The 12,200-nt window shown below is 45.0% G+C and overlaps 1 protein-coding gene across 11 annotated transcripts in view; it reads left to right on the top strand.

Moving 5' to 3' along the window:
* Traf3ip1 (TRAF3 interacting protein 1) overlaps positions 1 to 12,200 on the top strand; it is a 62,917-nt gene that overhangs the window by 6,760 nt on the left and 43,957 nt on the right. For 6 of the 11 annotated variants that reach the window (XM_070004843.1, XM_070004999.1, XM_070004912.1 and 3 more), the window contains exons 4-8: positions 539 to 676; positions 770 to 1,210; positions 5,022 to 5,093; positions 6,672 to 6,741; positions 9,123 to 9,224. In XM_070004843.1, coding sequence (XP_069860944.1) covers positions 539 to 676; positions 770 to 1,210; positions 5,022 to 5,093; positions 6,672 to 6,741; positions 9,123 to 9,224 — 823 coding nt within the window. Of the gene's footprint in view, positions 1 to 538; positions 677 to 769; positions 1,211 to 5,021; positions 5,094 to 6,671; positions 6,742 to 9,122; positions 9,225 to 10,707; positions 10,813 to 12,200 lie in introns of all 11 variants that reach the window. The other 5 variants (XM_070005075.1, XM_070005150.1, XM_070005281.1 and 2 more) reach the window with 2 other exon arrangements.

The following is a 12,200-nucleotide window of genomic DNA, read 5'->3' as shown; positions in this document are numbered from 1 at the left end:
CCATTTGACATCCCTTCCACACCAGTTCTTATACTTCTTTTTTGTAGTGGCTTCCTAGTAGATGTGAGGTCATTGGATCATATCTTAAGGCCCTTCAGCTGAGCTTCTGTGATCCCATTAGCAACAGAACATTTTTGTGGAGCTCTCTGAGTCAGCTCTGTTACCCTTGAACCATCCACTCACATATCCACTCGTAGAGATGGACTAGGCCCATACGCCCACTCACACATCCACTTGTAGAGATGAACTGGGACCACACATCTACTCACACATCCACTCAGAGATGTATTGGAACTCGTCAGCTGGGTGAGTCTTTGTTCATCCACTTGTAGAGATGACCTGGGACTTCTCAGCTGGGTGGATCCTTGTTCATGTGCTAGCAAGAACTGCTGTGCTTTGTCTGGGATAACACTTTCTTGTAAAATGTCATGGTAAACAGAAAATCTGTTTAGTGAACTACTTTAAATGCCATATTCATTTGTTACATATTACTCTTACTTTCACCTTGCGTTTCATTGGCTGGCATTTGGATAACCAGCTGTCTAGTGACGATGCAGTGAAGAGGGTTTTAGCTGGAGAAAAGGCAGACATGAGAGGAAGAGCCCCAAGGGCCTCTAAGTCTCAGGAGCCGGACAATAAGAATGTGAAGGAGGAAGAGTCCAGAGCGCATAAAGAGGTGAGCTGCAAGCTGCACATCTTCAGATACTGAGCCCTTTATCTAGGAGACAAGATGCACACGTGATGTGTATGTACTTTTTTTTTTTTTTAGGATAAAAGAAACTCTGAAATAAAGGATGGAAGTACAAGCAGAGAGGGAAAACATAAGGAAGAACTGAAAGAAGAAAGCAAATCCAGGGAGAAGGATAGGGACAAGGAGAAGAGCAAGGAGAATGGCAGAGACCGACATGAGGATCCCGACAAGGACAAATACCGAGAAGGGGAGAGAGAGAAGAGCAGAAATAGGGCCAAGCAGGACAGAGACAGGGACAGAGACCGAGGGCACAAGGATCGGGACCGCGATGCAGACCGGGAGAAAGAGAGAGAGAGGAGGAGCGAGGGAGGGAAAGAAAAAGAGAGGTTGAAAGACAGGGACCGAGAACGTGACCGGGACAAGGGGAAAGACCGGGAGCGACGGAGAGTGAAAAATGGGGAGCACGCCAAGGACCACGAGCGTGACAAGAACAGAGAACAGGACAAACTGGAGAAAAAGGTAAGTACAGATTCAGACACTGACTTAGAAAGACCCTGGCTGTTTTCTTTTTTTTGTTGTTTTGTCCTGCGTCTTGAACTCAGGGTCTGGGAACTATCCCTGAACTTTTTTTTTTTTTTTTTTTGGGTCCTGTCGTGGGGCCTGAACTCTGGGCCTGGGTGCTGTCCCTCAGCTCAAGGCTAGTGCTCTACCACTTGAGCCACAGCGCCACTTCCGACTTTTTTCTTTTTGCTTATGTGGTGCTGAGGAATCGAACCCAGGGCCTCAGGCATGCAAGGCAAGTGCTCTACCACTGAGCCACCTTCCCAGCCCCCCCTGAACTTCTTTTGCTCAAGGCTAGCACTTTATAGCACTTGAGCCATAGAACCACTTCTGGCTTTTTCTGTGTATGTGGTACTGAAGAACCCAGGGTTTGAACTCAGGGCTTCATGCATGCTAGGTAGGCACTCTGCCACAAAGCCACATTCCCAGCTACCCTGGCTGTTTTCTAAGAAAGTGTCTTAGAATGGTTTTCTTTTACAGTGACTTGAAATTACATCCCTCTTGGATTCCTGGTAGCAACCCAAACAGGAGCCCGCTTCTTGCCTGATATCTTTTTCTAATTTTTAAAGGTTTTTGCTGCTCATTAGTAGTTCACTGTTCAGCCTTTTACTAAGGCATAGTCTTTCAACCAGTCCCCACTTTATATCCACCAGAACATGCTTTGGGTTTGTTACTTGTGTGTTCACTGTTGAATTTCCAGTCTAGCCAAGTGTCTGCACATAGTAGGTCTGTAAAATGTTTTTGGTAAAGGAGTGGAGTGTGAGTCAAGACAGGGATGGGGTAGAAGTACAGGAGGCCTCTGGATGAGGTGATGGTCTGGGAGGAGTATAAGCCAGGAAGACACCCACATACTTGCTGTCTGTTGACTTTTAAGACTTTCTAGGCTAGTAGGGTAAACAACAGTTTTCATAGACTCTACGTTGCCCATGTTGTCCTTATCTTTGACTTGCCAGATAGTTTGCGATTTGCTTTCCCCTGGGTGTGTGTGTGTGTGTGTGTGTGTGTGTGTGTGTGTGTGTGTGTGTGTGTGTGTGTGTGTGTGTGTGTGTGTGTGTGTGTGTGTGTGTGTGTGTGTGTGTGTGTGTGTGTGTGTGTGTGTGTGTGTTGGGGCTTGTGTGCTTTCCCCTGGGGGTGTGTGTGTGTGTGTGTGTGTGTGTGTGTGTGTGTGTGTGTGTGTGTGTGTGTGTGTGTGTGTGTGTGTGTGTGTGTGTTGGGGCTTGTGTGCTTTTCTGATGATTGACACCATAAGCCTGGTTACAGATCGGGTCAGTTGTATGCATGGTCTTTTTTCAGATCATGCACATTATTGAACTTATTAAGGATTAGACTACTTTCAGAGTCTTTTAGGCATTAGCAGAACTTCAGTTGACTGTAATTCTGGTTTAATGAGAAATACTTCAGGTAGACTTTTGATTGGCCAGAAAATTCTTTTTTGATTTCAAACTATGCTTCCTAAACGCTCAGTTTACTTGGACTCAGGATGTTTTTCCTGCTGCCTTTCTTGTGAGTCAGAGTATATAAAGATTCATGGCGACCCGAGTGGGAGCCATAATGTAAACTAATTTTTCTATGGAAGTCATTGTGTACCCATCTTGAGATCTGCTATTGTAATGAGAAAGGGGGTGCCTGTCCAAAATGCATGTTGTGGTTTTTGTTTTTGTTTTTGTTTTTGTTTTTGGGTCCGGTCATGGGGCCTGGACTCTGGGCATGGGTGCTGTCCCTCAGCTCTTCAGCTCAAGGCTAGCGCTCTACCACTTGAGCCACAGCACCACTTCCGACTTTTTTTTTCTTTTTGCTTATGTGGTACTGAGAAATCGAACCCAGGGCCTCATGCATGCAAGGCAAGCACTATATCACTGAGCCACCTTCCCAGCCCCTGTATGTTGTGGTTTTGTTAGTAATTGAGTATAGGGTCCTGCTGGGAATCTTGGGGTTTTACTGTTATGATGTCAGTTTTTTATCTCCCGTACATATCCTATAGTAACATGTCCATGGTCCATGTCATGAAAAGATGGTCTGCTTCCTGTGTGTTTAGAAATCAGAGACATTCACTATCTTTTCTTCTTAGTGGTCTAAGGAAATATATTTTTCACTGACCTGGTCTTTGTGAGGTATCTGTGTATTCTGGTGTGTTTTCCTGGTGCAGGGCCACCCCGAATGAGACAGCCTTCAGTACTTGAAGTCTACAGATTGAGCGCTCCCATGTATGCTCCCTAGAGTTGCTGGTGCTGAGACTAAGTGTTATATAGAAGACAATTCCATAGAGAAACATTGTACCTGGTGTTTGGGATCTTCAGAACCAAGTACAAATGTGGGTATAGTGGATAAAGTACAGCATGGGTTTGTTTGGAGGGATTTAAAACCATGGAATGAGGTCAGACCTGTTTAGATATTTGGTGGTGATTTTGTTTGCTTGGCTCTTCTGAGAATCTTCATGTGTCTTTATTTTATTTTTTATTTTTTGTCAGTTTTGGAGCTTGAGCTCTGGGTCTGGGCACTGTCCCTCAGCTCTTCAGCTCAAGGCAAGCGCTCTACTGCTTGAGCCATAGCGCCACTTCCGGTTTTCTAGTGGTTTATTGGAGATAAGAGTCTCACAGACTTTCCTGCCCGGGCTGGCTTTGAACCACAATCCTCAGATCTCAGCCTCCTGAGTAGCTAGGATTACAGGCGTGAGCCACCGGCGCCCGGCTTCATGTGTCTTTATTGAGCTGTGTGGATCTGGGAGGCAAGGGCAAGGTCTTTTGTGGTCAGCAGTGCCATGAAGGCATGAGCTGTTGTGAAACACTTCCCAAAGAGCCCCAGTTCCTAGAATTGGGGTTAGTATCCCTTATTGAGAACAGCAGATCCAATAGTCATTCTATTCTCTGGCTTACTCATCCATGACTCCTCCCCATTTCATTTCCTTCAAGAACAGAGCATGAGGGGCTAGGAATGTGGCTAGTGGTAGAGTACATGCATGAAGCCCTGGGTTCGATTCCTCAGTACCACATAAACAGAAAAAGCCAGAAGTGGCACAGTGGCTCAAGTGGTAGAGTGCTAACCTTGAGCAAAAGACGCTCAGGCTAGCTGGGCGCCGATAGCTCATGCCTGTAATCCTAGCTACTCAGGAGGCTGAGATCTGAGGATCATGGTTCAAAGCCAGCCCGGGCAGAAAAGTCTGTGAGACTCTGATCTCCAATAAACTATTAGAAAACCGGAAGTGGCTCTGTGGCTCAAGAGGTAGAGTGCTCGCCTTGAGCTGAAGAGCGCAGGGATAGTACCCAAGCCTAGTGTTCAAGCCCCACTACAGACCAAAAAAAAAAAAAAAAAAAAAGACACTCAGGGACAGTGCTCAGGCCCTGAGGTCAAGCCCCAGGACTGGCAAAAAACAAACAAAAAAACAAGGGTGAGATCTCCAGCCACCTTGTGGATGTGTTGGTGAAGAAAAGTGAAACTTATTGAGAAATCAGAGGGTTACGGTGTGATTGCTAGAGCCTAGGAGCTGGCTGAGATGTCTGGGGGGCCTAACCACCTCCTGACAGTCTCTCTCAGGGCCACAGCTGATGATAATGGGACTTGGGAGGGTGACCCATGTAGGGCAGACCTGCACTCAGGTCATTACCTCTGGTCCATTAACCTCCCACCTTGAGCAGAGTAGTAGCAATTGGATGAGATCTGTAGCAGTAACTGGTGTTTATGTAGAGGATTATCTTGTTTGGTAATTAGTGTTACTTGAAAGATTTTACTGATTAGAATAATAAAGTTTAAAGAAGTGTTTTTCTTTTTCTAGTCAACAACGTCAGCAGAGGTGTCTAAAAAGTTGTCAGATGCTTCTTTAAAAGACTGCAAAGCAGAAATAGAGGTAAGCTTTAAAGAAGTTTCAAGGATGCACGCTCTAGTAGAATTACAGAAGCTTTGTCTTCTTCTGGTCTGCTAGGTCTAGGAAGAGACTTGTTTGAGCTTACACAGAGCAGCCCCATCTTTATTTTACTGTCAAGATAGTGGCTTGTACGCCAGGTTCCTGTTGCTCATGCTTGTAATCTTAGCTACTCAGGAGACTTAGATCTGAGGATAAAGGTTTGAAGTCAGCCCAGGCAGGGCTCTTACTTTCAATTAACCACCAAAGCACCTAGAATTGGAGCTGTGGTCCGAGTGGCAGAGCACTAGCCTTGAATACAGAAGCTCAGGGACAGCACTCAGGCCCTGAGTTCAAGCCCCAGGACCAACATACATGTACACACAAGCATACACATACACACATACACAGTGACTTTCATGGTTTGTCACTGGGTAAAACATGGATGGTTTTCTGTGGGCATTCTGGGTTTATTTACATCTTGACAATTAGGGGTGTGGTGTATAATCAGAGATAGGAGAGAGGGTAGGGGTGGCGCTGAGGATGACTCTGGGAAGGATCAAGACACTATGCTGACAAGAAAGAGAGGCCAACTGGAAGGACCCCTTGTAAGTTCTGCTTGATGAATTTGGGATTCTGCAATTCTCTCCTATGGTGAGGTACAGTCATGGCCTATTATCTTTGGTACGTCATCATGCAGGTCTTTGACTCATCTTGAGTCATATAGTCAACATTGAAGAGTTGAAGCCAACTTCCATCATCCATTTTGAAGTGTTCTCACAGAGGAGATGAAGGACACGGGTAGGGCTGGGACCTGTTGAGGTCCACTGTGGCTGCTCAGGGGAAGAATCATTGAGACTGGAGCTGTGCCAACAGGAGGAGATAGCAGATAGGGCTGTCCTGTGTTCCCTGCCTTGTATTTTGTTGAAATGTGGTGTAAGGTTTCAGAGATGTATACAAATGCATTTCAATAATTAAGAGCAGTCATGCACCACATAACAATGTTTGGTAATAGATGGACTGCATCCACACTGGTACGTAGTCTCTAAGATCGTGTCACCTAATGGCACCCCTTTGTGTGTTTAAGTACACTGAGGGTGTTGGCAACTAGGAAATTGCTTAATGTTGCAGCACAGTTCTCCAGATGTGTCTCATCAGGCCACAACTGTGGATGGCAGCAGAGACTGAGTCTTTATCTGTACATCTGCCGAGAGCCATTTGGATATTTATGATATCATTAGTGGTCTATACAACATTATCAATACAGGCAAATGCCTATGAGCAGCATCTGTGTCTGTCTTGTCATGTACCAGATGACCTGGCAGTATCTCTGCATTCAGGCTCAGTGGATTGCTGCCCCACCTGAGGCTATACAAAAGCACGTAAATTTAGGTGAAAGAGTGTTGATGTCCTTCTCTGTAAGGACTTGAGGGCTTAGTTACAGTGTTATATGGCTCTCCTTCCCTATTTAGGGGTGCTGCATTGTTTGAGTACTTGTTTCCTCAAGTGAAGCTTGAGAGAGAAACCTGCTGATGCTATCACGGTGTGAACCACTTAACTCCCTTTCGTTCTTTTTTCTTTAAGGTTGAAATTTCCACCAGTACAGGGAAGTTGTCAAAAAACGCAAAACGGCGACCCAAAAATGCTGTGGAAGGTACTGCAAAGCTGCTTGTATGTGGAGAGCTTCTGAGGTGGGAACAGGACTGCCGTGGCTGGGAGCTAGCAGACTGTATGGACATGATGACTTGTGGTTTACCACACACCTGCACGCTCACACCACATCATATCATACCACACAAAGGATAGAGTAGCCTCCTTTTACTAGAAACTTGTTTAGAAATCTAAAAGACATTATGGAATTTTCACTTTGAAGAAATAATTGCTAGCCTTGTTTTCATGGGTCTTTATCTGTTACATTGGTAGGCAGATTTTATCCTATTACATCCTGAACCAAAAGAGCAGACAGGCAGAAGATATGAAGATGTATGTTTTACCAGTCATATTTATGTACATATTTAATCTTTTCAGTCAGTCTCCTATTTTAATTCATGCTGTAAGGCAAGGCTCTGAAGTTGTTTATATTTTCATAATAATTCAGTAGTAGTTAGAGGCATGTGCTAGTTAATCTTACCTTTCCCTTCTTTCCCTTGTACTCTGCAATGCTTTGTGTACTGAGGTCTGGATTTTTCTTACTTTTTTTTTTCAATCTCCACTGTTTTCTGTTTTACTGCTTATTAGCTCTCATTATTATTATTTTTTTTGTCAGTTGTGGGGCTTGAACTCTGGGCTTGGGTGCTGTCCCTGTGCTCTTCAGCTCAAAGTGAGCACTCTACTGCTTGAGCCACAGAGCCACTTGTGGTTTTCTAGTGTTGATTGGAGTTAAGAGTCTGATGGACATTCCTGCCTGGGCTGGCTTTGAATGGTGATCCTCAGATCTCAGCCTCCTGAGTAGCTAGGATTATTGGCATGAGCCACTGGTTCCCAGCTCTTTTTTTTTTTTTTTTTTTATTGGTCGTGGGGCTTGTACTCTGGGCCTGGGCACTGTCCCTGAGCTCTTCAGCTCAAGGCTAGCACTCTACCACTTGAACCATCACACCACTTCCGGTTTTCTGGTGGTTTCTTGGAGATAAGGGTCTCATGGACTTTGCTGTCTGGACTGGCTTTGATCTCAGCCTCCTGAGTAACTAGGATTACAGGCATGTGCCACCAGTGCCCAGCTACTCTCATTATTCTTTACAAAAGAGTTTTAAGCTGTTTCATATTTTTTTCTTTTGTTCTTCTGGATACATTTGTGTGTGTGTGTGTGTGTGTGTGTGTGTGTGTGTGTGTGTGTGTGTGTGTGTGTTGTGAGGCCTGATCTTTTAAGCTGTTTCATATTTTTTTCTTTTGTTCTTCTGGATACGTGTGTGTGTGTGTGTGTGTGTGTGTGTGTGTGTGTGTGTGTGTGTGTGTGTGTGTGTGTGTGTGTGTGTGTGTGTGTGTGTGTGTGTGTGTGTGTGTGTGTGTGTGTGTGTGTGTTGTGAGGCCTGATCTCTGGGTCTGTGTTCTTCCTCAGCTCTTCAGCTCAAGGTGAGCACTCTACCACTTGAGCCACAGCACCACTTCCAGCTTTTTCTGCTTATGTAGTGATGAGGAATTGAACCCAGGTTCTCATGCACACAAGGCAAGTGCTCTACCACTGAGCCACCTTCCCAGCCCTTCTAGATCCATTTTAAGACTATGTCAAACTTCTCAGAACTTAGCTGATTTGTGTTACAGCTATGCTTTCCTTAGTTTAGGAGGATCGGACACCTCTAGTTTCAAGTTGGTCGAGCATCTTTTCTTCTGAAGAGACATGTGTGCATGTGCTGGTGTGTCAGTGAGAGTGATGGCTGATTGCTCTGATGGTGGCATCTTCTGTTCTGTAATGATACTTATTGGATGGAGATAAGTGCTGATTTTTGGTAGTATGCTAAATCCAGCCTTCATTTCTCAGTTAGTCTAGTAGTTCTCCCACTGCTGCTCAGAGTTTCTCAGTAGATATCATCTCCTTTCTAAGCACTCCGGACACTTCCTCCATGTTCTACAGAACTGGTGCCATGGGATTGTTACCAAGTTTTTCTCACAGGGACTTGTACGCTTTGTGTTAGTGAGCTTCCCTACCTTTAGTCAGCAGCATAATGGACTTATCTTCCTGCTTACTGGCCAGGCACTGACCTTCCCCAGGCCCTTTCCAGCCAAGCTGGCATGTCTCAGCATTCTGCCATGCACCTAGAGGTTCTCAAGACATGGACTTGTATATTCCTTTCAAGAGTAAGCTTTGCATCCACGAGACTGTGAGGGCACCATATGTAAGCTGTGTGTAGATTCCTAATCTCTGTGAGCTCAGAAGACATCTGCATAAGAATGTGGTCATTTCTACTCATTCCTAAGTAGTATATTACAGCAGAACTGAGAACTGAGATATAGAGTACATTTTAATTCATTTTAAAAAATAACCATCCAACATTACAAAGTAAGTTTAATACGTATTTTCATTGTGCAATTTCATGTCAGGAAGAAAAGACACTAAAACCAGTGAAAATAGCCTTTCCCCTGAAAAAGAACATAACTCCTCCTACCGTAAAGCTAAGAAGGAACGTGCTATGATGCAGCTCGGTAAGACTCAGTGGGCTGTAGTGAGGCTGTGAGCGAATGTCTGTGAGTTGAAATTGTCACTGCTGACCTCTGTTTGTGTGGTGTCACTGCACATGGAGCTGTGTGAGGTGACCACAGAGACCCTGCCCTGCGTGACCGCCCTGAGCGCCTGACCCCTCCGCCATAGAGGAGGAGGCAGAGGAATGTGGAGCCTGCTGGACAGAGCGCAGGGCTGCCCTCGGCTAGCTGAGGTTGTTCCAGCCAGTCAGCTGTGGACTGCGATTGTCCACTAGAGCCTTCCTTTCTTTAGCGTACAGACATTTATAATTATTAAAAGAACACAGGTGCAAAAGTGCATGCAAGGTGATGATGGTTATTTTGAAAGAAAATGGAATCAAGAGAAGTAGGGATGGAGGGGCATAAATAAGCATGGAGGGCCTCGCTGAGCTTCTGAGAGCCGACTGGGGAGGAGGAAGACGTGTAGGTGTCCAAGGATCCTGAGCTGGAAGACAGGCTTGACTGCATGTGTGTCAGGAAGTCCACTTCTCAGGCTAGGGTAGAAGGGGACAAGGACCTGTCAGCCGGGCCCAGAAGTGCTGGGCCTCGTTGGCTGTGTGTTTCAAGGCCCTGGTGGGTTGAAGTAGGATAGAAACCAGGTTTGACTTGAGTTTTAAAAGGAACTCCTGAAATTGGAGGGTGGAAACAGGTTGGAGAGCAGGGAGGAGCCTGGATGATGGATGAAGGTGGTCAGACAGGCATTCAGGGGGAGCAGCTGCCGCAGAAGACGGCCATAGAGGTAACAACTATGATGGATTAGGTGCTGCGTGTTAGAAAGGAGAGGACTCAAAGGGCAACACATTTGGCAGTTCTGGGCACATAGGCAGTGCCATGTACTGAAACAGAAGACTTGGGAAAAGCTGTTTGGTGGGTTAGGAACCAGGGCCAGGAACTCTTATTTGGGATACCTCCAGTCTGAGATGTCTGTGCAACACCCAAGTGGAGGTGTGCATGGAGGTGGAGAGTCGTAGAAACCAAAGGTGAGACACACCTGAGTGTTGGTGCACACAGCTTGGAGTGTATGCTGAACTCTAGGCTTGCCAGGACTCAGGCTGGCAGAGGGAGAATCTGGCAAAGGAAGCAAGGCCTCCTTTGGAGGAGATCTGAGAGTGTAGATGTCTTGAGAGCCAAGAGAAAGACCCTTGTGTTGGAAAAGGGCGAGGGTTTCCTATTTTGTCTTCAGAGAGGTGCCTTCTGAGACAGAGTAGACAGGGCAGAGGGTTAGACCCCTATAAATCCTACTAAAGCAGCTAAACAAAAGTGTTTATGAATTTTAATCTGCTGTTAGCCATCTTATGTCAGGGACAGAGGATAATATTTCAGCTAAATTTCATTGTTTTTGTTTTTGTTTTTTTTTTTTTGTCAGTCATGGGGCTTGAACTCAGGGCCTGGGTGCTGTCCTGATCTCTTTTGCTCAAGGCTAGTGCTCTACCACTTTGAGCCACAGTTCCACTTTCAGCTAAAATTTTAGACTCCACAGTGTGTGGATTTAGTAATGAACCAGATCAGGAAATTACAGCTTCAGAAATGGGTAAGAAAAATGAGTTCTTTAGTTTAAATTCCTCTATTTTGGTATGAAGTGTTTACAACCCAGTATAGTTAGAAATTATTTCTTAGTCTGACCACTTTGTCAAGTTTTTTCACAGTGTGCTGAAAATTAGATGTGACCTGGCATTTCATTTGACTTTATTTGCTAAGTGACAATATTATTAATTCAGCTTTTTACATTTACTTTTTAGGTATAAGATACATGCTATATATGATAAAGATGTGTTTTAGTATATACAATATAAAATGTACACTGTATGTATAAGTGTAAGTAAGTGTAAGTCTAGCTGTGTCCTTTTTCGGTTTCTTTTTTTCTTTTTGGCAGTACTGGGGTTTGAACTTGGCTTTCCCTTGCTAGACAGATGCTATGCCACTTGAGGCACACCTCCAGCCCAAAGATGCTTTCTTAATTTTGCTTTGTTAGAATTTTATAAAGTGATATGATTACATAAAGGAATAACGTGTGCAGTTTATACATAATTTCTATTAAGACTTCTCTACTTTGTTCCATTAAGACCTGACAGTAAGGCTCTTACTGTGAAGCGTGCTTTGACACCTTGAAGACATGACCTGTTCCTTACCCATTTAGACATATGCTGGCAATGTAAGTTGGTGCACACATGGGTGATCCTTCATTAAACATTGGTCGGTCCAGTTGTCTGTGGCTTCAGGTTCTTCAGAAGTAGAATTCATAGGCTATACGCAGGAAGAAAATAGTGTAAATTTTGGCTCTAGGAAAAGGTATTTATATGCCTGGTATTTATCTGATTTTTAAAAAAAATTTTTGAAGTTGTAGCTAGAATGCTGACAAGAATGTCTCTGAGCCACAGGGTCGCAGCAGCCCTGGCATCTCTAAGAGGGGTGTGTGCTGTGCTCCTTCCCCATGGATGCAACAGGGGCAAGGGAAAGCCACCAGGGTGGTTTTATTCCCCATAGGCAGCTGCATATGGTTTTGCTGGTCATCAGCAGTCAGGAAACCAAGGCATAGATGACCACCCAGAGCAGGATGATTTCTCACTGATGAGAACTCGGCCATCATAGGTATGCACGTTCCAGTTCAACCCCATCTGTGGCAGTGTGTTTATTTAGGGAGGGCATTTCTCATCTGCAGGCTCCTATAGCAGAGAATTGGTCCAAAGAGGAGAGAGAGTAAGTGGTACAAGTTCAGGCGGGAGCTGCTTTCTGCGGCCCATACAGGAGGTCAACTCTGACCCTCACTTCTCCACTCGCACACCTCCTGGCCTTGAGAGGTGCCTGGGTACGTTCCCTGAGCAGCATTCCTGAGCTGTGATGGTCCTCATTGCTCATGATACAGAAATACCACACAGTAGCAGAACCCAGGTGTGCTCATTTCAGTTTGACAGCCCCAGATTGAGGTGAGTCAAAGCCTAA

The sequence above is a fragment of the Dipodomys merriami genome, unplaced genomic scaffold (genome assembly GCF_024711535.1).
Source record: "Dipodomys merriami isolate MVZ:Mamm:240054 unplaced genomic scaffold, mDipMer1.0.p SCAF_1, whole genome shotgun sequence".
NCBI lineage: Eukaryota > Metazoa > Chordata > Mammalia > Rodentia > Heteromyidae > Dipodomys > Dipodomys merriami.
The sequence above is the reverse complement of the archived record's forward strand: the minus strand, read 5'-3'. Positions and strand labels throughout refer to the sequence as shown.